A 27384-nucleotide genomic window follows, 5' to 3' on the forward strand; every position below is an offset into this window, starting at 1 on the left:
GAGTCGGTGACATTCAGGGATGTGATGGTGGACTTCACCCAGGAGGAGTGGCAGCAGTTGAAGCCTGTGCAGAAGGACCTGTACAGGGATGTGATGATGGAGATCTACTGGAACCTGGTCTCACTGGGTAAGGGGGCAGCTTCACTGCATTACTCACCATCTGCTTGTCACTTCAGGATGACACACAGATAGAAAAGGTGGATAGGTCTGACTTGGTAGGACAGTCAAGTAACTTGAGGCTAAAAGTAAAGTTGATAGGTGATGAAGTAGGGAACAGTATGTACTGTATGCATAACAGTCGGAGGATTATAAATACATAAAGAACTCTTAAGAATAAATGAGAAAAAGACTGAATGAATGATAGAGAGATGGATCTAGCTAATGAGCGTGCAACTCCCAGATGTAGATATGCATGGAGTTATACTTTACGCAAGATTTATAAACCTTACTAATAGTCAAAGAAGTACCAGTGGAATCACAGAAATATAGTTCTTGCCCATGAGGTACACAGAGATGAAAAAGAATACCATCCCTGGCCCACTGTGGCTCATTTTGTCATCCCATACACCAAAACGTTGTGACTTTGATCACCAGATGGGTACTTACAGGAAGCAACTTACATGGAAGCAAGGATCCATGTTCCTCTCTCTCATCAATTTTCTCTCTTTCTCTGCCTTTCTCCCCACCTCATCCTCCTCACCTCCCTCCCCCCTCCCTAAGTATATCCTGGATGAGGTATAAAAGAAAGAGTAACAGCATCCTGTATTATGAGGGTGCAGGGAAAGAGACTCCTCACTTTAGGAGCATGAATTGGGACAACTCATTTGGAAAACAGTTTGGTGTTTTCACCTAAATTTCAAACGATTCCATTTCTAGAATATAGCCTTAAAATTTTTTCTATAAGTGTGCAGAGTTTTTCCATAAGAAGAAAAATCAAGAGAAATGCTGTAGGTGCCCACCTATGAGACTCACCAAACAAATCATTGTGTAGCAATACCATGGCTGTGATGATGTTCTTCCAAGATGAGCACTCTTCGCGGTCACTGACACAGAAACATGTGCCTGGATAATATTTTCAGGAAAACAGTAACTTGCAGAATTAGTATATGGTCCCATTTCATTAGCAATTTTTCTGGAGGTTTACCTGATCTCCAGTAAACTGCACATAGTTAAAGTGAACAATTTGATGTATTTTAACATTTGTATCTGTCCAAGACATCGGACGTGTCCATTAGCCCAAAAAGTTGTTCTTTCCTTCCCCCACCCTCCATCCCTTGGCCACCACTGTGGTTTAGTTTGCCTGTTCTAGGATTTCATGTATATGGAATCACATGGCACGTACACTTTTATTTTTATCTGATTTCTTACATTTGGCATCGTTTCTTTGAGGTTTGCCCACATTGTCCATGTGTATCGAGTTCCCTTTTTTTCTTTCTTTCTTTCCTTTTGTTTTTAAATCCTCACTGGAGGATATGTATATTGATTTGAGAGAGAGAGAGAGAGAGTATGAAAAAGATCAATCAGTTGACTCCCGTTCGGGTCCTGACCTAGGATCAAACCAACAAAGTCCTTTCTGCTGAGAATGGTTGGGTCATGCAAATGTGCATATTTTACATTTTCAAAAGCTGTCAAACTTTTTTCAAAGCCTTTGTTTTGTTTTTTTATATATCTACCAGTACTCAGGGGGAATTTCATTGCTTTGTGTGCTTGTCAGAACTCAACATTCTGAGTCTCTCTCCCATTGCAGCCATTCTCATGGGTGTGCAGTCTTCCTGTACTGCAGCTGGCAGCTGGTACTGAAAACCTTTCAAGGTGCTTCTTTGCCATCAGCATATTCTCTTCAGTGAAGTGTCTGATTCAAGTCTTTTTAAAAAATATTTTATTTATTTTTAGAGAGGGGAAGAGAGAGAGAGAGAAACATCATTGTGTGATTGCCTCTTGCACACCCTCCACTGGAGACCTGTTTTGCAACCCAGGCATGTGCCCTAGACTGGCAACTGAACAGGCAACCCTGTGATTTGCAGGATGGCACTCAATCCACTGAGCAACACCAACCAGGGCTGGTTCAAGTCTTTGGCCTGTGTGTTTAGCTGGGTTGTTTGCTTTTTTATTATTCACTTTTCAAAATTCTTTACATATTTTTTGTTGTTGTTAATTCTTGTTCTAAGTCCTTTATCAGATATGTGCTTTGCAACTATTTCTCCTACTCTTTGGGTATTTTTTTCTCTTCCTTGCTGGCATCATTTGGAATGCAAACATTTTTAATGGTGATGGGGTCTAGTTATTTATTTTGTTTTGCTTGTGCTTTTGGTTTCATATCTGAGGGGCCATTGCCTTACCTATCACCATGAAGATTTACTCCTCTTTTGTCTACAAGTTTTAGAATTTTAGCTACTTATTTAGGGGTTTGGTCCATTTTGAGTTAATTGTTGTGAGTGGTGTATAAAGGAGCTAAGGTTACTGTTTTTGTTTTTTAAATGAAGTTCATTGTGGTGATGTTGGCTAATGGGATCCAATAGGTTTCAAGTGTACATTTCCATGATAAATGATCTGTATGTTACATTTTGTTCCCACTACCCAAAGTCACATCATCTTCAATCATCACATGTTGTGCTCTTTTGAACGTGCATACCCAGGTTCCCCAGCACCATTTGTTGATGAGCAGAAGTTTGTAATTTGATGAAATCCAGTTTTTCAATTACTTTCTTCAGGTTTGTAGTCTGACCACATTCACAAAGGAGACTCTTCTCTCCAATCTCTGCAGCCACAGACCAGTTATGTCCCCAGTGTATCTCAGATGCATGGGCCCCAAACACATCCATTGTTCCCTCTCCTTCCCTCTTCCCCCTGGAAAGTTACCCTCAGCCTCCATGTCCCAGGCCACCACCTTCTCTGACATCTGGCATCACCTCCCCATATCTCAGGGTCATGAAATCAGGATCACTGTACCTTACGTACTTCTCAAATCCTTTCCTCCAGGATAGAATAGTTAGAGGGGCCAGACTGACTCAGGGATGGCACTGCAGTATGGAACGTGCTGGGTGATCTTGAGGGTATGGCTCCATTCTCAGAAGCTCAGTTTCCCCATCTGTACATTGGGAGTAATCTTACGAGCACCTAGTCATGTGCTGTGAGGGGTACTTCCTACCATGCTCGCACGTGGCCAACACTCATTGAAGGTTTATCAGGTGCCTTCTGTGTGCTGGACACTGTGTGGGAGCTGAGGACTGGTGAGACCCTTGCCTTCATGGAGGTCACCTCCCGCTCTGGTAGCTGGCAGTGCGCACATCAAGGAAGAGAGCCTATAATGGGTGCTCACAATGACACAGGCGAGAGAGAGGCAGGTGCTAGCTTCCTTTTCACAGTAGGGTAGACAGAGAAGGCCTCCTTGTGGGGAACAAAGGCTCACTGAGGCTTGAGCTCCCACTGGAGTAGCTGGGGTAAGGGCAGGAACAAAGGCCCTGAAACAGGAAGCACTGGGCACACACAAGGAAATCAGAGGGAAACAAGGATGAGTAGGGCTGGACTGTAGACAGGGGTAGGGAAGAGAGAATGTGTTGCCTCTGGACACCAGGATACTGGGAAGATGCTGGAAGGTTTGGTCTGACTTGGAGGTCCTCTTCCCACGGAGTGGACCTTGGGTTGTAGAGAGGGGAAGAGATGGCTGCATCGGCAGCAGTGGTGGTGTGTCCAGTTCACGTTGTTGTCATGTGTGGTAGCATTTGTTAACAGTGTGGACGGTGGGAGGGAATGGGTGAGCCAAGGATGATGCTAAATCTTTTTTTTTAATTATAAAAAATTTGTTTCTTTTTAAAAAAGCTCTTTGTTTATTTATTTTTTTTAGAGTGTGGGGGAAGTGGAAAGAGAGGGAGAGAAACATTGACATGGTAGAGAAACATCGATGGGTTGCCTCTTGTATGCCCCAACTGGGGACCTGACCCACCTCCCTGGCACGTGCCCTGACAGGGAATCAAACCTGCAACCTTTTTGTCCACAGGCCACCTCTCACTCCACTAAACCACACAAGCCAGGGAAAAATTTATTTTCTCAATGGTTATAAAACATATATAACATAAAGTTAACTGTTTAACTATTTTGACGTGCACAGTTCCATGTGTGAAGTACAATCTTATGTTCAACCATCACCACCATCATGACCAGAATTCTTAATTGTCCTTTATTCTGTACAGCTGACAATCTGTCACCTGTAAAGAATAGCTTCCCCTTTTACTTCCCCAAGCATGGGCTCCCATGTACATTCTGTCTGTATCAATTTGATGGTTTTACTTGCCTTATATGAGTAGAATCATATAGTACTGGCCATTGTGTGTCTGACATATTTTGCTAAGTTCTTTGTATTATTTGGGACTGGAGGTTCTGAAATCAGGTTTCACATCCAGTGTGTTAGGTTGGTGTACTGGACAGGGTGTCCATAGGCCTTGGATTATTCCTCAGCAGAGCTTAGAGAGGGGGTCTGGGTAGGGTCATCTATTTAGAAGATGTCAGCATGGAGAAGAGTCACAAATCTGGCCTTCTAGTACTCAGGGAATGGTGTCAAACTCGTATGTTGTAGGGCCAGTGGGGGCTTAAATGGGAGAAGAAGGACAGCTGCTTACTATTTCTGCTTTCTTTGTTGCCTCCCAGGAAGGAGGGCTCCATGTGGCCAGATCTTCCCTGTTTGAATGAGATTTTCCCCAAAGTTCTCACAGTTTTTAATGTTGGGAAGAACCCTGATGTCCATGTGCAGAGTCCAGAACCCGGTATAGTCCCCTAGGTGGGAACAGTGATTGAGGATCCCACGGGACACACTCAGGAGAGGACTGGAACAGCTGTGGTCAGCAGGAAGGGACAAGTGTGCAAAGAGGAGGGTGAGAAGTCAGTAGCCAGGGCCGGGACACTCCTGGGCAGCATAGGAAGGTGGGAGCCTAGCTGGCCTGTGGTGACACAGAGAACAGTCAGCACACCCGCATGTGAGTCAGTTCTTACTTTACTGTTTCTAATTACAGTCAATGGTTTGAGAAGCACAGCCGGCGGGGGACATGCAGGATGAGGCTGGGAAGCCAGGAACAGGGTGCAGTGAACCCTCACTGGGTTTGCAGGAACCTTGAATCTGCTCCTCCAAGCCCGCTCTCCTCCTCTTTTTCTAAAGGTCTTACTGCCCAGCTCTGAGATCCCTGGCCACCTTTGCACCCACTTCCAAGGAGACCTTTCTTGGTCTGTGCTCACCTCTGTACAATATATTGTCTCAGCTCACTGCTTCCCTTTGCCCTCTGTCCCCTGATGGTTTGTCCACTACTCTCAGCCTGTACCTTGTGTCTTGGGAAGATCCTCTCTGCCGTGGTTAACTACATGTGTGTCCTCATCTCTTTCCCCTCCCCTCAGACTTGGAGACTAGACCTGACACAAAAGAATCAGACCCACAGGAGAACAACTGTGAAGACAGACCATCCATTGCTGTAGTGGCCGAAAGACCTATGAAGAATGGTGACGGGGATTGTGCCTGTAAAGGAGCAGGGTCACAGAAAGACTGGGTGGGATGGGAACAGGGGAGCCCAAGAACCTGTCTGGGGCCATTGGACAAATCCCACATGTTAGCCCCTGAATGTCGTGAATTTAAGGCATTTGTGCCCCAAAGCCTCTTGCCGGCCCCACTGAGATCTGAAGGACCAAGAGAATCAGGGAAGTACCTGTTCACCACATGTAGGAATAACTCAAGTACTTCAAGCCTTGGACCTTGCTCCAAATTCAGCACAGATAAGAAGTCCTGCAATAGCAGGGACCATGGCAAGACTTTCAGCTGTAGCTCATCCCTGAAAGAACAGCAACAAATCCATAACAGGGAGAAGTCCTTCTCCTGCACCACATGTGGGAAGCAGTTCACCTCTGGGCAGTCTAATGTCACCCTCCACCAGTGCGTGCACACTGGGGAGAAGACATACAAGTGTGGGCAGTGCAGCAAGGCCTTCAGGAAAAACAAGAGCCTAATAGCACACCAGAGGATGCATACTGGGGACAAGCCGTATTCATGTGAGTTCTGTGGAAAGGCCTTCACCCGAAACAAATACTTCATCAAGCACCAGAGCATACACACTGGGGAGAAGCTATATCCTTGTGTGGAGTGTGGAAAGGCTTTCAGCCAGAAATGGAAACTCAACCTACACCAGAGGACACACACTGGAGAGAAGCCTTACCTGTGCAGGCAGTGCAGCAAGACCTTCACCCGGAATAGGAGCCTCATAGTACATCAGAGGTCACACACAGGGGAGAAGCCATACACGTGTGCAGAGTGCAACAAAGCCTTCAGTGATAACAGGAGCCTCATCCTGCATCAGAGGACACACACAGGGGAGAAGCCATACAGGTGCAGTGAGTGCAGCAAGGCCTTCACCAGGAACGAGTACCTCATCACACACCAGAGGACACACACTGGGGAAAAGCCATACATGTGCGAGGACTGTGGCAAGGCCTTTAGAATGAACAGAAATCTTATAGTGCACCAGAGGATACACACTGGGGAGAAGCCATATGCGTGCAGGGACTGTGGCAGGGCCTTTACCAGGAATGAGTACCTCATCGCACACCAGAGGACACACACTGGGGAAAAGCCTTTTACCTGTCGCCAGTGTGGCAAGTCCTTCAGGCAAAAGTCTTCACTCTGGAGGCACAGCCTTGTGCACACCAGGGGGTAGCCCTACCAGTGCCTCACGCCAGAAGTGCTTCATGGGGTTCTCAACCCTGCAGGAGCACCAAACCAACCACACATTAGAGAAGCCCTATAAGTGCACCCAGTGCAGCAAAGCCTACGTCAGGAACTTCTTCATCCCTCTCCACCACAGGATCTACATGGGAGACAAGCCCTACACATGGGGCAAGTGCAGAACATCTTGTAGCCTGTCAAGGCTGGCAGGTTCACTCTGGATTCAGGCAGATGGAAAAAAGTTGTGGAGCCCTGGGGATGCTTGACATGCCTTTACTCAATGGTGGGTGATCCATGCATGCAGCAAGCTGCATGTCCCCCCTATATATTAAATACAGACAAAGCCAGCAGAGAGCCAGAATATTGTATAACAGCATGATTCTGTGCCTATGAGCCTGCTCAGTGTTATGGGAACAGATTATGGACCTGGTCTCAAGGCTATGAGGGCATAGCTTATCTTAGTTCCCCAGATATCTGGATGAGGGAATCAGACTGCCTCCATTTATCCTACACAGAAAACCTTCATCAGGACCTTCAACCTCATGCTATACCAGAGGAGGTTGCACACGTAGAAGAGGGGCAGGGAATCTCAGAAGCCCCACAATACTGGGAGGTCTTGAGCCCTTGTGCAAGTGCAAGACTTGACATTTGGAGCCCATGGGTAGGACACAAGAAAAGTCCTGCCCAGACAGGTCCTAGGGATGTGGGCTTTGGAGATAGCCACACTATGCTCACCATTTGCTTCCATAGCATCTGTATGGCTATGTGGAAAGTAAGTCCCCCTATAGGTTTAGTATCTGGGAGCATGGCCAGGGCCACTGTGGCTGAAGACTGAACTGGGGTAAACTGTTGTATGGGTTTGGACAAGGCATTTAGTGTCTCAGGGTTTCCATCTCCTTGATAGTAAAGTGGAGAATTAGGAGGAGGAAGGAAAGGGCAGGTGGGCTCCATGGGGACATTGTCACTTTGTCACACATGTCTGTATGTTTGCTCATTTTCCCCACACCTAGTCCCTTGTTTCCCTGCAACACCAACTGGAGAGTCTCACCCTTGTAATCTGTAGAATTTACCAGGTGGGTCATGAGGAGAAAAACTTTGGAGGGGATTAAGAATTAACAGAAGTTGCTTCATATATCAAAGTTTCTCATAGTGATGTACTAAAAATTCTTTTTAAATAAGACTTTAATTAAATGAGACCAGTGTCATTTTAAACAGTCGCAGGTGCAAAACATGCAGGGACCCGTTGTCCTGTCCAAATCAGTATCAGTGATTGGGGAAAGGGAACACGAATACTCCACGGGAACCCTCAGAAACCAGCAACCTACCCTAGTGCACCTGGTCCTTGCAGCCAAGGATTCCTGGCTTGGGAATGGTCACAGCACATCTCAGGCCTGTTATCAAAGCAGGTGTCCTTGGGGTTTGCTTGTCTCCCATGACAAAGGAGAAATATGAGCAGGAAATTACATCTGTCCATCACCCCTCCACACACATACTCCCACCAGCAGCATGAGGAGACTCAGTGATATCTCAATCACTGAAATTTTAAGGGAGACCAATGTCATTTTAAACACTCATCAGGGGCAAAAGGTACAGGTACAGGTTTTCCTGTCAAAATGAGTGTCAACACTTGGGGGTAGGGAGTACAAATACTCCTGAGGAACCCCAGGAACCCAGCAAGCCTACACAAGGTATGAGGCCACCTGCCTCTCCCAGCCCTGCATTCCTGGCTTGAGAATGGTCAGACCAGGTGGCAGGGCCCAGACCCTCTGCAAGGAGATTGGGCAAAGGGTCCCTCTTGTAGAAACCCAGCCTTGTGGACCCCAACCCTGCAGGGGTGTTCCAGTTACAGCAGAAAAATCCTCGCTCACATCACAGGATGAGCCCAACCCACTCCCTGCAGGCTGTAAGTCTTGGGAAAATAAAGTGCCTTCAATCAGGCAGGGGAATTAGTCTATGCCTTACCCATAGCCTAGGTCATGTTTTAGTTAATATTTTGTTACTGCTGCTGCCAGTGATCTGTCACCAATAACAAATAGCAAACGATATAAGAACGGTGCTGTATTACCTATAATAAATAAGGCATTTATTAATAAATGGGTAGTTAGTTACTACTTTTATACTGGTTAATTCTTTCAGATGATTCTGTGAACATGCGTAAATGGCTGCCGACGGCCCTGTGGCCTAGCGCTCTACTACTCATCACCAAAAGGTTGCCAACTGGTGGTGATCAATACTTAGACTGGCTCCCACTCCTGTATAGTTGCTAGTCTACTGAAGTGCTCCAGTGGGACAGACAGAGCACAGTGTGCTTACCCGCTTGTCCTGAAGCTGGGGTCCTCCAGTGCCTCACCTGGTGAAGCATTGCTCGGATATGCCAAGGTTGAGGGTTTGATCTCTGGTCAGGTCTCGTAAGGAAAAAACAAACAAACCCAATAAACCCTTTAATCAGTGGAACAAAAAAAATGGATGTCTCTCTCTCAGATAAACAAAAATTTAAAGAAGTGAGGTAGAATCTTTTTGTGGGGTGAACTTTACAGGAGCCTTTACTTGTTGCCACACAGCCTTGCCACCACTGGTGGCTCAGAGGAGGGGACAAGAGTGTCCCTGCCCATGGAGTGATCTCCCTGCAGTCTTACTCCACTGGGATCCCATGATCAGGGGTGACTCAGCTGGGCAGACCGTGGGCTGCACCCAGACAACAGAAGGACTTGATTGAGCTCACTCAGTTTATTTTCAATGTAAAGAGTTGTTGTTAGGATATTTTTCATTTACAAGCATCACACTTTATTCATTTAATCCTTCAGGAAAAAAAAGTAGAATATCAGGTTGCCCTGGTTTGTGTGGCCAACTGGATTGAGCATTAGCCTGCAAACTGAAATATCACCAGTTTGATCCCCATTTTGGGCACATGCTTGGGTTGTGGGCCAGGGTCCCAGTTGGAGGCACACAAGAGGCAACAAATTGATGTTTCTCTCACACTGCAGTGCTTCTCTTTCTCCTTTACCCCCTCTCTAAAGTAAATAAGATTTTTTTAAAGTATCTTATGTGCTGAGAATACGAAGAGGTAGAGACTCAGCAGTTTATTATAAAAATACATTCCCCTATCACCCATGGACATGAACAACAGTGTGGGGACTGACTGTGGGAGGGGAGTCTATGTAAGAAGGGGGCCAAAGTGGAAATAATTGGGACAACGGCAATAATCTAAACAATGAAAAAATTTAAAAACTAAAAAAAATCCCCACTATCATTGAGACCAAATTGCAGAAAGCAAGGGAGAAACGAAAGATTTTAACATGATAAGTTCTAATTTCTTTAGAGAATTTGGAATATCAAAACCCATTGGGCCAACAACTCCTTTTGAAAACTAGGGCAGAGCCAGAGTTCAGTGGGTGATCAAAAGCTCAAACCAGACACTGAAGGTTTCCTGTCCCTTAGAAAGGAGTGGAGATTATCTCTTAGGGGGAGGGATACACTGCAAGTGTCTGTTGCAATATACAGCACATCGTGGATATTTTATGAATGTGTCTTGAGTGATGGGGGTGGCCTTGTGTTCCTTGGTGACCAGATCTTTGGGTAGAACAAGCATATCCATCCATTCAGTCATCCATTCTAGGGTGGCTGGATTTGTATGGCAGGGGCTTGCTCATTCTTGCACCATCCAAAACCTGCATAAGACAAGGCCAACCCTAACGGGATGAATGGCATGTCTCTCCTACTAATGATCTGAAAGTAACAAACATAGTTTACAATTTACACAATTCATCATATTAGAAAGTAAGAATTTTTAGGAAAGTTTAAATTGCATGTCTTCTTGTCATTAAAAAAAATGCCAAATATCATGACTTCAAATATTTATAATTCAAGTTAGCATAAAATATAGCCATGCTGTATTTTTTTGAAAAAGATTTATTTATTTATTTTTAGAGAGGGAAGGGAGGGAGAAAGAGAGAGAGAGAGAGAAACATCAATGTGCAGTTGCTGGGGGCCATAGCCTGCAACCCAGGCATGTGTCCTGACTGGGAATCGAACCTGTGATGCTTTGGTTTGCAGCCCGCACTCACTCCACTGAGCTATGCCAGCCAGGGCTTGCCATGCTGTATTTTAATAAATGCACTATAATATCCTACTTGTGACCTCTCACCACCACGACATAAAACCCATAACCTGGCCAATAACTCCCATATAGCTGTAGCACTCCTTCAATTTCCCCCAAAGCAAGGTAATCATCATCCTGAATCTTGGCACATCTGTGTTTGGTTTTTATACCTGGGGGGTACTTTTCCCCCACAAATGTTTTAGAAGCTCCATGTTACTAATTTCAGTCAGGTTGTGACTAGGCTCTACCATCCTGAAAGCCAAAGCTTCCTCTTAAAAGTTACTGTGCAGTTTTTGCCCTCACCTGGTTTTTTCCGATGCTCCCCATGGACCAAAGAGCTTTGTGTCCAGACAACAGCAGGGCTCTTTCCCAGGCAGATCTGTTCTTTGAAGAAGTCAGAGGTAGAGAGAGCTGTGCGTTCTGCCAAGAGATTCAGTATCACACAGCTCCAGCTGGTCTGAATCAGCACCACGGATAGGTCCCCCGTGAAGTCCAGCACCATAGCCAAGTATATGGAGAAAGGGTTCAGTGCCAGGGGCAGCTCATCTAGCCTGGTTCAACACTACGAACAGGTTGACCTGAAAAGGGGTTCAGCTCTGGCTAGGTTAGTCATTTTGTTTGAGCCTTGTCCTATGCACCAAAATGTTGTGAGTTCGATCCTCTGGGCATATGGGAGATGCAACTGATCAATGTTTCTTTCAAGAAAAAGAGAAATGATGTTTCTCTTTCACAGAGAAACATCAATGTTTTTCTCTCTCCTTTCTGATATCCCTAAAAATCAATGAACATATCTTGGGTAAAGATTTTAAATAAAATAATGAAAAGGTGTTCAGCATCTCAAACAGCTTCCACTAGTTGAGTTCAGCAGCAACGGACAGGTCTACAGTAGTGGTTCACCGCCATGGGAAGGTCTATCGGGAAAGGAGTTCAGCACCACGGAGAGATCTAACGGGAGAAGGAAGATCAGCACCGCACTGCTGTCAGGAAGGGGTTCAGCACAACAGGCAGATTTGTGCGGAAAACGTTTTAGCACCACGGACAGGTCTAATGGGGCCGGGAGTTCGTCACCACGGTCAGGTCTGTTCAGCACCACGGACAGATCTAAGTTGGGACGGGAGATCAGCACAATGGACAGGTCTTTCCACTGAGGTTCAGTACCTGGAGATTTCTATCTGGGGTTTCCAGCACTGCGGACAGTGGCAACGTGCCTACTTTCCCCGGGGTCCTCTGCTAGTCGCATATGATCTTCTGAGCAGTTTTCTGAGTCCATTTCCTAACTCTCACCCCAGAATCTCTAATTGCTGGCATCTCAAGAAAGAGGCTCTCCTGGTGTTAATCTTAGAAACACAGACATCAAATACTTAACATGCCCCAAAGGCAATTCTGGTTTTCAAAAAAGTTTTGATTTCTTAATTGATTTTCAAGAGAGAGGAAGAGGGAGAGAGAAACATCGATTTATTGTTCCGCTTATGTATGCATTCAGTGGTTGATTCTTTTATGTGCCTTGGCTGAGGATCAAACCCTTAACTATGGCATATCAGGACGACCCTCCAACCAACTGAACTACCGGGCCAGGGCAGAATTCTAGATTTTCTTCGTGCATGCAAAATAACAACAACAACCATAACAACAATTGATCCTAAAGTTGATCCTACTCAGTGTACTACTGGGCACTCAGCTGCTCAGGCTCAAAGTCAAAAAGTTTTCCTTGAGCTCTCAGACCCTCTCACCTCTCACACCCATCCATCAATGAGTGCTCTCATCTCCATCTCCGAAGTATATGCGGAATCTGTCCCCTGCTCACCATCTCTCTGCCACCACCCCATCCCTGCCACCATCATTCTCATTTGGTTTATTGCAACACCCTCCTAAATGGTCTTCTTCCCCATTGTACCCATTGGCTCTCCTCAAGCAGTCTTCACACAGCAGTTTCAGTGATGCCTTGAAAATGTAAGTCAGGTTCTATCACACCCTTCCTTGGTGCCCTTCGTTCTATGACTTCCCAGAGTGCCCATGGTAACACTCAAAGATGTTACTGTGGCTCTCAGGACCCTGGATGCCTGCCTCTCTTGTCTCATCTTCCATCATTCCCTTTCTTGCCCGAACTCTCTGGACACAGGCCAGGAGAATACACTTGCTCCAGATAAACAGGCAAAGGATTGATATTTGGAACATATAAATAAAACCTACAAATGGATAAGTAACCTCTACACAAAGCAGGGAGGGTATCAACAGGGCATTCACAGAAGAGAAGAGAAATCTGGTCAACAAACATGTAAATTTTCTCCACCTCACCAGCAGAGCAGGGAAATGACGATATGATTACGTAAAAGGAGATCTTTCCTCCCTCATCTATGGCTTTATAAAAATAAAATAAAATTTTGATGCGGTCACCTTGAGAGCAATTTGGAGGTAGTCACTGCTCTAGTGAATAATAATAAGAACAGCTATTAGTTACTAAGCAGTATATAGGCATTATTTAATTTTTTACCTTCACAGCAATCCTGCGATGCAGTCAGCATATTATCTGCCCTGAACAGAATGGGAGACTGAGGCGCAGAGATAAGTGACACACACGTAACGACACACTAGCAACAAAGGGCAAAGACAGCTTCTGACCCCAGGGTTCCCAGGGGCTACTACACCCCTGCCCAACTCCTTCCTTCGCCCTCCCCCATCCCCATTCCGGTTGTGTGAAGTTGATGCCTTAGCGGGACAAAGACAAGAACATCTGAACCTATCGGCAGAGTATGGACAGCTCATTCCACTGTGGCCGGCCTCATAGCAAGAAGAACCCCACATCCCACACCCCTGAGCATCGCGGGGCCCGTGCGTCGTTACTGTCGCTTCTCCGCTCCCCGCTCCCCGCCCCCACTCCAGCAGGCGCATGCTCTCCGGGGCTGGGACTGGAGGAGGGGAGAAGGCCACCCACCTGCTTCTTCTCTCCTTCCCCCAACCCATCACTAACCCCACCTCCCACCGCAGCCTCCGCGTCTGCGTCTGCGCCGCTGTCAGTTGCTGCTGCGCCAGCTCTGCAGTGCCTGGACAGGGCCTGGTTGGGGAGGGTGAGTCCTTGCAGGGACCCTGCGGGCGGAAGGGGGCGGGGAAATGGGGCTGGGGGCGCAGGCGGTGATTCGGCTACGTGCCGGAGAAAGTAAATGCGTGTGAGAAAGTGACTGTGTGCGCGCGCGTGTGTGCCTGGGGTGAGGGGCCAGGGCTACCCCAGGAAGGCGGCTGCGGGAAGGGGTCTCTAGCCCATCTGGTGGGTGGAAGGCTGGGTGGGATCTGTTTCTCGGTCATGGGCTGTCTGTCCACCGGCCAGTGACTTGCCCCTGAATTTAGGCCTTGGCACAAGGAGGGCAGGATGATCCTGCGTCTATGTCTGTGCGCGCTCGTGGGTCCCTGTGAGCACTTGTACTCTGGTCTCGAGTGAGCTCTGTGTCTGTGGGCGCCGTGTGTGTCTGGGTACCCCCCACCCCATGGTTGGGTGCTCAGGGCCTGGAGGCAGACAGGGTTCGGCTCCCTGCCCAACTCCCCTTTAGCCCTGTGGCTTTGACCAAGGGCCTTCTCTGTACATTGGAATCATACCGAGTCTACCGCGGAAAACCATTGTGCACGTTAGATTAGCAAAAGGAAGCGGAGCGCTGCGGTGTCCCTGGACCCCTGGAGCACTGCAGGAACCAGGGCTGCAGTGTTGCGATTACTATTATTGTGGTGGCAGTCATCGTTGTTGTTGCCGCATCTCTGTCCGTTCTTTTCAGGGAGGATTTGTTTGCTGTGTCACCGGGCACACAAGCTGTGAGTGTAAATTCCCTTGAACACGCACCTGGGTGTTCAAGGCCCATTTGTGGTTTCTTGGAAACTTGTCTGTGCTTCCAGCCTTCTTCCCCAATCCCCTGTATCCCACCTGACCCCCTACGTCTTCCCCCACCCACACTGACTTTGCAAATTGGCAGCCCAGGGCCCAGCCCAGCCTCACCACTTGTGCTATTTGGCTCCCAGAGTGTCTTCTTCTTCTTTTTTTTAATCCTCATCGAAGGATATGTTTGTTGATTTTAGAGAAAGGGAAAAGGAGAGGGAGAGGGAGAGAAACACCTATGTGAGGGAGAAACATTGATTGGTTGCCTGATTCAGAATCAAACCTGTACTTAACCTTTTGGTATTCAGGCACAATGCTCCAACTGACCCACAGAGCCAGCGTGAGTGTCTTCCTTTTAAATATTTGCAATGATCATTGGCATTTTAAAGTGCAGAAGATGTCACTTAAAAACACAGATTTCCATTGTTCTTGTGAGAAATGAGAAGTCAGGGCACACTGGGCCCTGCATTTTCACTTGGCAAACATTGACCAAGCTGAATGGGCAGCTTCTTCAGACTGAGCACCCGATCTCTCCTTTGCTGCAATCCCCACTACTCCTTATGACCTCTCCCCAGACCAGGCATCCTTTGTCATTTGTCCATGTTTTCTCTTATAAGAGAGAAGTATTTTCTATGTTTACAGTCAGGACTTTATAAAAGACCCGATAATGGTGGTGGCAATTCAGCCGAACCAGGTTCAAACAACACAACAAAATTCATGCAATGTGTAATTCCAAAAGTCAGCATTTATTTACATGTATATTGACACACACATGTGCGGCAAATCACAGGTGGAGTTACCTAAAATTTAAACGATTTGTATTTTACTTCACTGTTCTGTCTTAGTGGGGTCTAAAATACATTGAGTAATGGGCATGAAGTGTCCAATTCAGTCCTGGTAAAGCTCAGTGAATTTGCACAAATGATACCACTCCTGGGGCCACCCCTCAGATCAAGATATAGAACATCTCCAGGCCCTGGCTGGGTAGCTCAGTTGGTTAAAGCATCGTCCTGTTGCTCCAGGGTTGCAGTTTTGATCCCAGGTCAGGGCACATACAAGAATCAACCCAAGAATTCATAAATGAGTGGAATAATAAAGTAGTCTGTCTTTCTCTTTCTCTCTCTGAAATAAATTTTAAAAATAAAATAAAATAATCATGTAATAAACCTCCAGACCCTCCCCCCCAAAGCTCCCTATGCCCCCCTAAGTGTGACCACTGTTCTGACTTCTAACAACATTGATTCATTTTGCCTATATCAGGCTTTGATTTTAATCAATAAAATCACACACACATATATACTAGGTGTCTCTCCTATATTTAGGGTTTCGTGTGTTGTTATGTGTATGTCCTTGTCCCTTTTATCCTGAGTATCACTCCATTATATGAATACACTGCGGTTTACTTATCCATTCTCTGGCTGAGAGACATCTGGGTTGTTAACGGTTTTTATTATGGCTATGAGTAGCTTTGACTATGAATGTGAGCAGTTTTGTATGATGAATACAGCTGATGGCAACATTCGTGGACAAGTGTTAGTGTGGACATCGTTTTCATGTTTCTTTTGGTTGAGGATCTAGGAATGGAAGCACGGGCTGCTGGGGTGACTATGTGTTCTGCTTTAGGAGATTTCACCAAATTGTTTTCCAAAGGGATTAAACCAGTATACACACCCAACATGATGTGGAAACCAAGACATGGAAACAACCTGTATCCATCATCAAAAAAAAAGATAGCCCTGGCTGGTGTGGCTCAGTGGATTGAGCACCGGCCTGAGAACCAAAGGGTAAATACTCAGTCAGGGCACATGCCTGCGTTGTGGACTAAAAGGCAACCTATCAATATATTTCTCTCACACAATGATGTTTCTCTACCTCTCCTTCTCTCTCCCTTCTACTCTCTCTAAAATAAGTAAATAAATAAAATCTTTAAAAAATATCAGTGAGAATTCCTTGATGTCATAGAATACTCAGTCCATAATCAAATTTCCTCAATTATGTCTTTAAAATTGATTTTTAAAAAATTTATTGGTTTTAGAGAGAGAGAAGAAAGGAAGGAGAGAAAGAGAGAGACAGAGAGAACTATTGATTTGTTCCACTTATTGATGTATTCATTGATTGATTCTTGTATGTGCTGTGACTCGGGATCAAACCTGCAACTTTGGTGTATTGGGACAATGCTCTAATCAACTGGGATACCTGGTCAGGACCTACATTTTTTTTAACATCATGTTTCTTTGAATCAGACTCCAGACATGATCTCACAGGCATTTTTAAAGTTTATTTAATTTCATTTGTTTTAATTCTTGCTTATTCTATTACAGTTGTTGGAAACAGGGGACAGACTCACAGGCATTTGATTGTTGAGTTGTTAACTTTCCTCTCAATCTAGAACATCTGCCTTGTGGTTTTAAAAATATATTTTATTGATTATACTATTATAGTTGTCCCACTTCCCCCTCCACCCTGCAGACCCCCTCCCACCCACATTCCCCCCCTTAGGTCATGTCCATGGGTCGTACATGTAAGTTCTTTAGCTTCTACATTTCCTATACTATTCTTAATCTCCTCCTGTCTATTTTCTACCTACCATTTATGCTACTTATTCTCTGTGCCTTTTCCCCCTCTCTTCTCCCTCCCCGCCTCCATCCTCCTCCTCCTCCCCCACTGATAACCCTCCATGTGATCTCCATTTCTGTGATTCTGTCCCTGCTCTAGTTGGCTTAGTTTGTTTTTGTTTTGGGTTTTTTTTTTTTAGATTCAGTTGTTAATAGGTGTGAGTTTGTTGTCATTTTACTGTTCATATTTTTTATCTTTTTCTTCAATGAGTCCCTTTAACATTTCATATAACAAGGGCTGGGTGATGATGAATTCCTTTAACTTGATCTTATCTGGGAAGCACTTTATCTTCCCTTCCATTCTATGGAATGATAGTTTTGCTGGACAGAGTCATGTTGCATGTAGGCCCTTGCCTTTCATGACTTCAAATACTTCTTTCCAGCCCCTTCTTGCCTACAAGGTTTCTTTTGAGAAATCAGCTGATAGTCTAATGGGAACTTCTTTGTAGGTAACTGTCTCCTTTTCTCTTGCTACTTTTAAGATTCTCCCCTTTTTTTTTAATCTTGGGTAATGTAATTATGATGTGCCTTGGTGTGTGCTTCCTTGGGTCCAACTTCTTTGGGACTCTCTAGGTTTCCTGGACTTCCTGGAAGTCTATTTCCTTTACCTTATTGGGGAAGTTTTCCTTCATTATTTTTTCAAATAAAGTTTCAATTCCTTGCTCTTCCTCTTCTCCTTCTGGCACCCCTATGATTTGTATGTTGGCACATTTAAAGTTGTCCTGGAGATTCTTAAATGTCTGCTCATTTTTTAAAAATTCTTGTTTCTTCATTCTGTTCTGGTTGAATGTTTCTTTCTTCCTTCTGGTTCACACTGTTGATTTGAGTCCCAGTTTCCTTCCCATCACTGTTGTTCCCTGTTCATTTTCCTTTATTTCACTTTTCATAGCCTTCATTTTTTCCCTCTATTTTGTGACCATATTCAACCAATTCTGTGAGCATCCTGATTACCAGTGTTTTGAACTGTGCATCTGGTAAGTTGGCTATCTCTTCATCGTTTAGTTGTATTTTTTTTTTTTGGACTTTTGATCTGTCCTTTCATTTGGGCTATTTTTTTTTTTTTAATCTCAGCAAGGCTGCTATGAAGTAAGGGGCTGAGCCTTGGGTATTCACCAGGGCGGGGCAACCCACATCACTGTGTTGTGATGCTGTATGTGGGGGAGGGGTCTGAGAGGGAACAGTGCTGCTAGACCTTCTCTGGTTTTCAGTCACTTCCCCCACTACCCACAATCAAATTGGGACCTTCTGATGCTGATTCCTGGGTGGGTAGGTTTGTGTACATTCTAGGACCTTGTGGGTCTCTCCAATGAACTCTCCTGTGAGGAATTTCTCCTGCCGCCTCAGCTGCCACAGGTGTTTTCAGTTAGAGGCTTTGAGGCTTTATTTCCCCATGCTGGGACCCTGGGTTGCGTAGTCTATCTCGGCCCCCAGTTGTTCCTCCCAGTTTATCTGCACACAAATGTGGGACTGCCCTGTATGCTAGTCACTGCCTTGCTGGGAGTCCTCTCCACCCAGGCTGCCGGTCTTCATCCCTCCTACCACTCTGAATTAATGTTTCTTCTTTAACTCTTTGGTTGTTGTACTTCTATACAGTTTGATTTTCTGGCAGTTCTGGTAACTTTTTGTCTCAAAATTTGTTGTTGTCCTTCTTTTGGTTGTGCAAGGAGGCACACTGTGACTACCTATGCCTCCATCTTGGCCTGAAGTCTGCCTTGTGGTTTTTAAATGTAATCTAGCAATTTCTATTTGTATCAACCTAAGCAAGAAGAAAATGCTTATAAGAGGTTTTTGGGTTTTTTTCTTGGTGTTGTTTGTTTGTTTGTTTCTTTGTTTTTTCACCAAATGGATTTACTTCTTTTTTTAAAGAAATTACTATAGCCCTGGCTGTGTGGCTCAGTTGGTTAGAGTGTTGTCTCGTGCACCAAAAGGTTGTGGGTTCGATCACCAGTTGGGGTGTGTAGTGGAGGCAACTGATCAATATTTCTGTCTGTCTATCTGTCTGTCTCTCTCCTCCCTCTCTCACTAATATCAATAAAAACATATTCTTGGGCAAGGATTTAAAAAAATTGCTATGCATGCCCTGACTAGTGTAGCTTAGTTCATTGGGCATTGTCTTACAAAGCAAAAGGTCCCAGGTTTGATTCCCGGTCAGGGTACATACCTGGGTTGCAGGTTTGGTCTGTAGTTGGGGCATGTGTGAGAGGCAACTGATAATGTTTCTCTCTCACATCAATGTTTCTCTCCTTCTCTTTCTCCTTCCCTTCTTCTCTCTCTAAGAATAAATAAATAAATAAATCTTTTTTAAAATAATAGCTCATATTTTTTTTTAAGATTTTATTTATTTATTTTTAGAGAAGGAAGGGAGGGAGGGGGGGAGAGAGAGAGAGAGAGAGAGAGAGAGAGAGAGAGAGAGAGAGAGAAACATCAATGTGCGGTTGCTGGGAGTTATGGCCTGCAACCCAGGAATGTACCCTTGCTGGGTATCGAACCTGGGACACTTTGGTTCCCAGTCCGCACTCAATCCACTGAGCTACGCCAGCCAGGAATAAATAAATCTTTAAAAAATTACTATTCATGAGGGCAGGCAGAGCATTACACGATACAAGCTCAGTAATACATACCATTCCTAGAACAAAAATACTAAACCAAAGTTTTTAGATTCTCAGGTAAAGGGTTTCTTAATCATAAGTCATAATTCAGATAGCTTCTTGCAAACAACCTCCTGACTTTTGGTTGACAAGCTATAGAATGAGAACACTGAAGAATATTTGGTTTTAAATGAGACTTTTTAACCTGTACCTGGCAAATGCTTTCTTTTTTCTTTTTTTTTTTTTTATTTATGACAACAAAGCAGAACGTCTGGGCTACAGGAGGTTGGCAAGAAGCTGGGTACTTTCTGCAGCCAGAGGGATTCTGTATGTGACCGTCTCCTCCTAAAAATCCCAGACTCCATGCTTTGAGACATGGAATGACTGTGTGTGTGTTTCTTTATTTGTCTCTAGAAGCCTTATCATTTCACCATTTGACCCACTGTCTGTCTCTCTCCCCACCAGAATGTAAGCCTCATGAGGGTAGGGAGCTCCATTCCTGTCAAGGCACCTAGAAATAGTATCTGCACACAGTGGCACTCTACAAACATTTGTTGAATGACTAAGTGTCTGTCAGTCCCCAGGTTCCAAACCCTGTGCCTTGGGAACCCGACGAGACCCGAGAACAGAAGGACAAGTCCACCTTGGAAGCATCGCCTCCTGGAGACATGAAGAGCCTCAGACCTGAGCAGCTGCGGGGGCTGCTGGAGCCCGAGAGGACCAAGACGCTGCTGCCTCGGGAGAGCAGGGCCTGGGAGAAGCGTGCCACCTTCCTCAAAGACTGGGTGGCAGTGAAGGTTGGGGCATCCGTCTGTGACAGCGACCAGAAAGGTGAGGAGCAGGGGCTCCATGGGAGGTGGCGGGACAGTTAGTGGCCAAACCTGGGAAAGGTAAGACACTCGTCACTTCATTCATTCATTCAACACATTTTTATGGAGCCTTGTAACAGCTTTTGCTGCATAACAAGTCACCCCCAAAACATAGTGGCCTCAGGGGACAGCTGGTTGGTAAGATGACTCTACTCTCATGCCTGGCTGGTTTGAGGGTGCTGACTGCAGGCTCCCTGTTCCCAGCAGCCCCGTCCAAGGCTTAGTCTCACAGGTGGTGGCCAGGCAACAGATGGAAACCTCAATTCACAAGCACTCATTAAGCCTCTACTGGCAACCTTGCTGCTCTCGGGCCATTGGCCAAAATCAGCCACCTGGCCAAGGTCGGCATCAGTGAGGGAGGAAGCTGCCAGCAGTGTGGACACAGGGAGCAATGGGCAAGTTGGAGGCATTGGGGGCACAAATGTACCACAAGCAACTACTATCTGTCAGGCTTGAGGGGTCTAGCCATGAGCAAAATGGCCCTAGTGGAGCTCAGATTTGTTTAAATCTTTAAAAATAAACTTCACTTGAGGATATATTTGTTGATTTAGAGAGAAAGGAAGTGGGGGTAGAGAGAGAGATCGACAAGTTGCCTCCCACACACACCCGGCATGGGATCGAACCTGCAACCTTTTGGTGCATGGTAGGATGCTCCACCCAACTGAGCCACCTGGCCAGGACTGGAGCTCAGATTTTAGTGGAGAAAACAGACAATAAAAAAGTTCCTAAATACAAAGAGAAGTTGATGAGAGTTGTGAAGACAGTAAAACTGGGTGATGCACGGACCATGGTCAGGGAAGGTGATGGGGCAGGAGAAGGACTCAGCTGTCCCCAGCGCTGGGGGGAGAGCCTGGGGCAGTCTGCACTGAACATGCAGCAACCCGAAGTGCCATGGAGTTTGCCTGTTGGAGGAATCACAGTGAAAGAAGGAGAGAGGAAAGGAGCCACTGAGGGCGGAGGAGGGGCCGCCTGCAGACCTCAGCAGGGAGTGTGCCATGTATTCTGGCATCTGAGTATGGGGAAACCTGGGAAGGCTTTTCAGAGGAGAAAGACAGGATCTACTTTGCATTTCCAGGTTTCTCTACCTGAGTGGTTCTGAACTGGGGTTGATGGCACACCCCACTGCCCTCCCCAGGGATGTGAGGATATCAGGAAACAATTTGGGTTGCCATCTCTGGGAAGATGAGTGGTGAAGGCCAGGGAGGCTGCCAGACACCCTGCCAGGCTCAGGGCAGCCCCACCACTAGGAGTCGGGCAGCAGGCATGCCCACAGAGAGGTGGAGAAACCCAGCGTCCAGTGCGCTTGAGAATGAATTGCAGGATGAGGCTGGGAGGCCAGTTAGGAAACCCCTACAAACATCTGGGAGACAAGTGACCTAGTCAGGTGTGGTGGTGGTAGACATGGGGTGTGTGGAGGGACCTGAGAACGAGAGGTCTTGCTGGTGAGGGGGAGGGGAGGAAAAAAGAGATACCAAGGATGAGTCCTGGAGTTTGGGCCCAAACAGCAAGACAAAGGGTGGTGCCATTTGCTGAGGTGGGGACCCCTTGAAGTCCCCCACAGCAGAATGGGGTTGGACCTTCTCCCAGGGGCAGGGTCCTTTCTTCTTCCACAGCATGGAGCAGGCCTGGAATAGAGTCGTGGATAACACGGACCCCTGTTCTGTAGTGAGGAAGTGGTGTGGGCTCCTGGCTGGGCCCTGTGGAGGGAAAGTGGGAAGTGCCCATCTTTGGTCTGGCCCCCAGTTCTCACCAGCTTAGGGGTGAGGAGGATGTTGAAGTTCAATGTGGAGAGATTTCCCCACTGGTGGCCCGGAGCTGGGGAAGCCTCCATCACCTCGGTCTGGCTCCATGGCTCTTTGCCCTGCTCCCTCACTCCATCTGGCTGGAGGCCTGTAGTTAAGGGACCATCTTACCCATTTGACAGGTGAAGGAGCAGAGACTCAGGCTGCGCAGCACTGCAAGTGACCCACTGCAAGCCTTCTAGGTAGTTAGGGACAGAAATGGGATCAGACTTCAGGTCTCTGATTTTCTCTGCCCCACCTGAACCACATGGGCTCAGTGTGTGTGTGTGTGTGTGTGTGTGTGTGTGAGAGAGAGAGAGAGAGAGAGAGAGAGAGAGAGAAAGAGAGAGAGAGAGATTAGCAGAAAAGGGATAGGGTGTCAGGTGGGAAGAGCCCCCCAGCTGGCCTGGTCACTCACACATGACTCCTTTCTCCTCCACTCCCCCCACCCCAGACCTGTCTTCTCAAGAGACCAGGCGCCCCCAAGAATGGAACTCTGTGGAAGAAGATGAGTCAGAGGAATCCAAGGTAGGCTGGGGTTCCCTCCTCTTTCACAAGTGCCCCACCCTACAGATTGCTGTGAGTTGTCACAGTCCCTCCCTGCAATTTCCCTGCTCACAAAAGTCCATTCAGGGATGACCTCCCCAAGAGGTCATGCATGGGAAACAGAACACACTCCTGTGGTAGTCAGACATGGCATGCAGGGGGTCCATGTGCTGTGTGTAACTCCACCAGCGTGTACCCTCAACTCTTCACTCATAAATTCATCATGATTTACCCATTAGTTCATCTGTCCCCTCATCCACCCACCCAAACTTTCATTTGTCTGCTCATCCATGTATCCATTCTATTTACCATCCATCATCTTTTCACCCATTCACCCATCCATCTGTCCACCTACTCATCCTCTGTCCATCCATCCATCAATCTATCCATCTGCCCATCATTCATCCATTCATCCACCCACCCACCCATTCATCCACCTATCCATCCATGCATCCATCCACTCAACCATCCATTTATCCATCCACTCAACCATCCATTTATCCATGTATCTAAATGCCTACTGAGTTTTAATCCAAATACAAGTAAAATCAAATTATCAAGCATTCCTTTTATTTAAAAACCTGATATTTTCCTGGGGAGTGGCACATAAGCCATTAATATGTGAAATAATAACTGTGGTTCTTTAAATATTTATCTTACACATTAGAAAAACCACATAACCAGTCTAAGCAGCACATGCGTGTCCCATCTCCCAAAGACGTATCTGAAACCCAGTTCAGAGTGGTGTACACCAGAGAGATTCGTTGACTCAAGGGAGGGAGGGAGCGGCGGGAAGCACACCGTACTGTGCAGAAATAAGTGTTGGTTACAGGAAGAAGACATTAAACTCTGTGGCCAGGAGGCCTATTGGAGAATATTCCAGAGAAGAGGAGACAACAGACCTGGGGTTTGGGGATGAGTAGGAATGTCCCAGGCAGAACAGGGGAGGAGACACATACACAAAGGCATCATCACAAGGCCCATCGGGGAAACATTGGAGCTAAAGGGAGGGCAGTGGGAGGTGTGGGTGAAACTCTGGCCTAGTGAAGATGTTTCATTCCTTCCACATCTATTTAGTGAGCAACTACTGTATGCCAGGCAGTGTCCAAGGCACCAAGGGTAGTACAGCGAGTGGGATAGAAATGTCTCCTGCCTCCACGGGACTTCAGTCACAGACAGACAATAAGCAAACTAAGTCATTGAACTAATGCTAAGTGGCAGTAAATGCTGTGGAGAAAAAGAAAGCAGGCGGAAGGTTCAGGAGTACAGGGTGGGGTGGGATGCTATTTTAAGAAGAGCATCTAGGGAAGTCCCCACAGAGGGGGAGATACTGGGGTAAAGACAGGAAGGAGGTAGGGGGTGAGCTGGGCAGATTTCTCGGGGAAGTGGTTCTGGGCAGAGGGGCACAGCGAGTGCAAAGGCCCTGAGGCAGGAGCTTGCCTGTCACCTGTGAGGGACAGCAAGGGTGATCCCTGCAGCTCAGGAGGAGGAGAGGGAGTAGCGGAGATGAGGTCTCGGAGGTGACAAGGGTAGGGGGGATGGATAACATGGGGTTTGCTGACCAAAGTGAGAATGTCATTCTTACATGGTGAAAGTAGGAGCGGTGGGAGTGCTCTGGACAGAGGAGGGACATGGTCCCACTCACACTGCAGCAAGACCCCTCTCGCTGCCTAGTTCCATGCCAAAGAGGTTGGGTGATTCTTGCGGGCAGTGGGAGTCTTCGGAGGGAGGTTAGGGTCACCACAGCCACCCCGGTGGCCCATGTGGAAGGAAGCGGGGTGGGTAAGGCCGAGGGAGATGTGTAGCTGCCACTCAGGGACCTCCAAGTAGGAAAGAAAAATGAGCAGGAATTGTAGAGATGAGAGCTGCCACTTGCCTGGTACAAGCTGGAGGCAATTTGAAGCGCTTCTCATTGTTAACTCATTCGTTAGCTTGATGCCCAGTCACTCATCATAACTCCTGAGCCCTGTGAGGTGATTACTGTGGTTCCTGCCCTTTAAGGTAAGGAAACTATGGCCTGTGACATTCATTCATTCACCCTGTCATGCCTCGTTCAACCTGTTTTATTAAAAAATAAAACAGTGAGACTTTATATTGTGTTTTGGAATTTTATTTTTTTTAAGATTTTATTTATTTCTAGAGAGAGGTGGAGGGAGAGAGAAACATTGACGTGTGGTTGCCTCTCACATGCCCTCAGCTGGGGACCTGACCTGCAACCCAGGCATGTGCCCTGATTGGGAATCAAACCAGTGACCTTTTGGTTCACAAGCTGGCACTCAATCCACTGAGCCACACTAGCCAAGGCTGCACTTTGGAATTTTAATCACATCTGATCTTTCCTCTTTGGGGACATGGGGATACAAGTACTTTATCTTATAATCTAGTCACTTGATTCAAACAGCTGTTCAGTCCACACGCCAGTGCCATGGTCCCGTTTTCCCACGGTGGCAATGGTGCTCCCCATTTTTTGTTCCTGTATCGATACTTTCTTCCCTTCTGTTTCAGGGCACCATGGAGTGGCCGAGATCCCCACAGCAAACCACCTTGCTCCTGATCGTCTGCGTGCTCTTTCTGTTCCTGGTGTTGACAGGGATGCCCATGGCGTTCTACATTTAAGTCCTTCAGAGAGGATGCCTGGCGTCTTGAGAAGGAGGCATCCTGGTGAAATATGGGGAGTGGGTATTGAATCCCATCAAATGCCTTTCACACACCCATCCACACAGTTTTATTTTTTGTATTTAATCATTTGGTGTGAGGTTTTGCATTACTGCATTTCATTGAACTTAAGACATCAGTGACTGTAAAATGCGTAATTTTATACACCATGGGGAAAGAAAGAAGTGCTATTTAAGGGTAAGATGCCATCAAGTGGGAGACACAGCGTGACTTCAGAGAAGGTAAAAAATGTAGCATGAGAAATATCAATCCCTTGACATTTAGAGAGAATTCACCAGTCAATGTGTCAGGTCCTAGAGCTGTTGAGGGGAGGATCCAGCTAATCCTTGGATGGCTTTCTCAGTTTCTCCCTGTGTCATCTGCATATTAATCCTTTTAGATTTACTGCTTTTGACAGTTTAGTCTTCTTTTATCCCCTGGGAGTCTTCATTCCATTCAGTGTTTCAGATTATCAGCTCAATTATTAATATTATTTTATAACTAAACAAAATTTTATCTTTCTTTGGTTCTATCCCCTTTCTTCCTTTCAATATCTGTTTGCAGTTTACCCATCATTATTAGATGTGCCCAAAGGTTTTCAAGTTCATTTTTATTTTTCTGAAAAACCAGTATTAGGATGTATGTGTGTCCATTATTTCTGTACCTTTTGTTTTCCTTTAATATGTATCGGGTCTATCCTTTATTTCTGTTCCTTGTCTCTGTTTTTGAGTAAATTCATTTGTGTTCTCTTTTGACGACATTACTTGCTGTGATCCTATACTTAGTCATACAAATGTACTTTAACTGTAGCCCTGGCCGTCTTAAAGTTTGACCATTCATGTTGCCTAAGTATTAGATTGTAGCGTTTCTAAAGAGTACTTTGAGACTCGGTAATTGGGTTTATTTAAAATTAGTTTTGTTTTCTTGATTTACTGCATCATGAACGGAGAATGTGGCCTATAATAGATCTATCTGCTTTCCAAACATTTAGAAAAAGCTTTTATTGTGGCCTAGAACATGTCTAACATTTTTGCGTGTTTCATGGACATTTAAGAGGAAAATTCTGTCTATAGAATTCAAAACTCTACATGTCTGTTAATAAACTCAGTCTTATCAATCATGTTGTTCAGGGTCAGGTGTTACATAATTCTGGCCTATCTGTCAGAAACCAGTAAGGTTATGTGAGCCCTGGCCCACGTGGTTCAGTTGGTTGGTGCATCATCCCATATACCAAAAGGTGGCAGGTTCGATTCCCGGTCAGGGCACATAACTAGGTTGCGGGTTTGATCCCGGTCACTGCATGTATGGGAGGCAACCAATTGATGTTTCTCTCTCCCTAAAATTAATAAATGTATTTTTTAAAAAAAATTTTAAAAGGTGATGTGAAAATCTGTTAGTACAATTATGTTTGTCAATATATTTTTATAATCTTTGCTTTACGTATTCATAAACTGTGTAATTTGATGCATATAAGTATCGCATTGTCATGCCTTTGCCAAATAAATGATATATGTATACACCATGCACAGTGCCTGGCATTTAGTAGGAACTCAATAAATGTTAGTGAAAACCCAATTCTGACTCCTTTGTCAAGCATAAAATGGTCGTCCTTAACCAATTTAATCCTTTGCCTTAAGTCGTACCTTGTCTGATAGTGGTTGATATTGCTGCCCTG

General features: G+C 45.9%; 2 protein-coding genes across 4 annotated transcripts in view; both read left to right on the top strand.

Moving 5' to 3' along the window:
- LOC114510883 (zinc finger protein 420-like) overlaps positions 1-8805 on the top strand; it is a 297564-nt gene extending 288759 nt beyond the window's left edge. Inside the window, exons 6-7 of the mRNA XM_036013538.1 lie at positions 1-127; positions 5383-8805. Coding sequence (XP_035869431.1) covers positions 1-127; positions 5383-6689 — 1434 coding nt within the window. The 3' untranslated portion in view covers positions 6690-8805. The remainder of the gene's footprint in view (positions 128-5382) is intronic.
- Positions 60-27281, top strand: SMIM17 (small integral membrane protein 17). 3 transcript variants are annotated; one of them, XM_036013501.1, is made up of 4 exons: positions 60-127; positions 20436-20689; positions 22963-23036; positions 25560-27281. In XM_036013501.1, exons 2-4 carry the CDS (start codon positions 20527-20529, stop codon positions 25668-25670), a joined length of 348 nt encoding a protein of 115 aa, XP_035869394.1. In that variant the 5' UTR covers positions 60-127; positions 20436-20526; the 3' UTR covers positions 25671-27281. The 3 variants fall into 3 exon arrangements, with proteins under 3 accessions (XP_035869394.1, XP_028385194.1, XP_035869393.1); XM_028529393.1 differs by lacking the exon at positions 60-127 and adding an exon at positions 13693-13861; XM_036013500.1 differs by lacking the exon at positions 60-127 and adding an exon at positions 13766-13861 and having other exon boundaries at positions 20443-20689.
- The last annotated feature ends 103 nt before the right edge of the window (positions 27282-27384 follow it).

The sequence above is a fragment of the Phyllostomus discolor genome, chromosome 12, assembly GCF_004126475.2.
Source record: "Phyllostomus discolor isolate MPI-MPIP mPhyDis1 chromosome 12, mPhyDis1.pri.v3, whole genome shotgun sequence".
Classification (NCBI taxonomy): domain Eukaryota; kingdom Metazoa; phylum Chordata; class Mammalia; order Chiroptera; family Phyllostomidae; genus Phyllostomus; species Phyllostomus discolor.

Coding starts and splice junctions, on each gene's coding strand:
- SMIM17 (XM_036013501.1), top strand. CDS start 20,527: ATGAAGAGCCTCAGACCTGAGCAGCTGCGGGGGCTGCTGGAGCCCGAG. Junction 20,690..22,962: donor CTGTGACAGCGACCAGAAAG/GTGAGGAGCAGG, acceptor CCCCCACCCCAG/ACCTGTCTTCTCAAGAGACC. Junction 23,037..25,559: donor ATGAGTCAGAGGAATCCAAG/GTAGGCTGGGGT, acceptor CTTCTGTTTCAG/GGCACCATGGAGTGGCCGAG.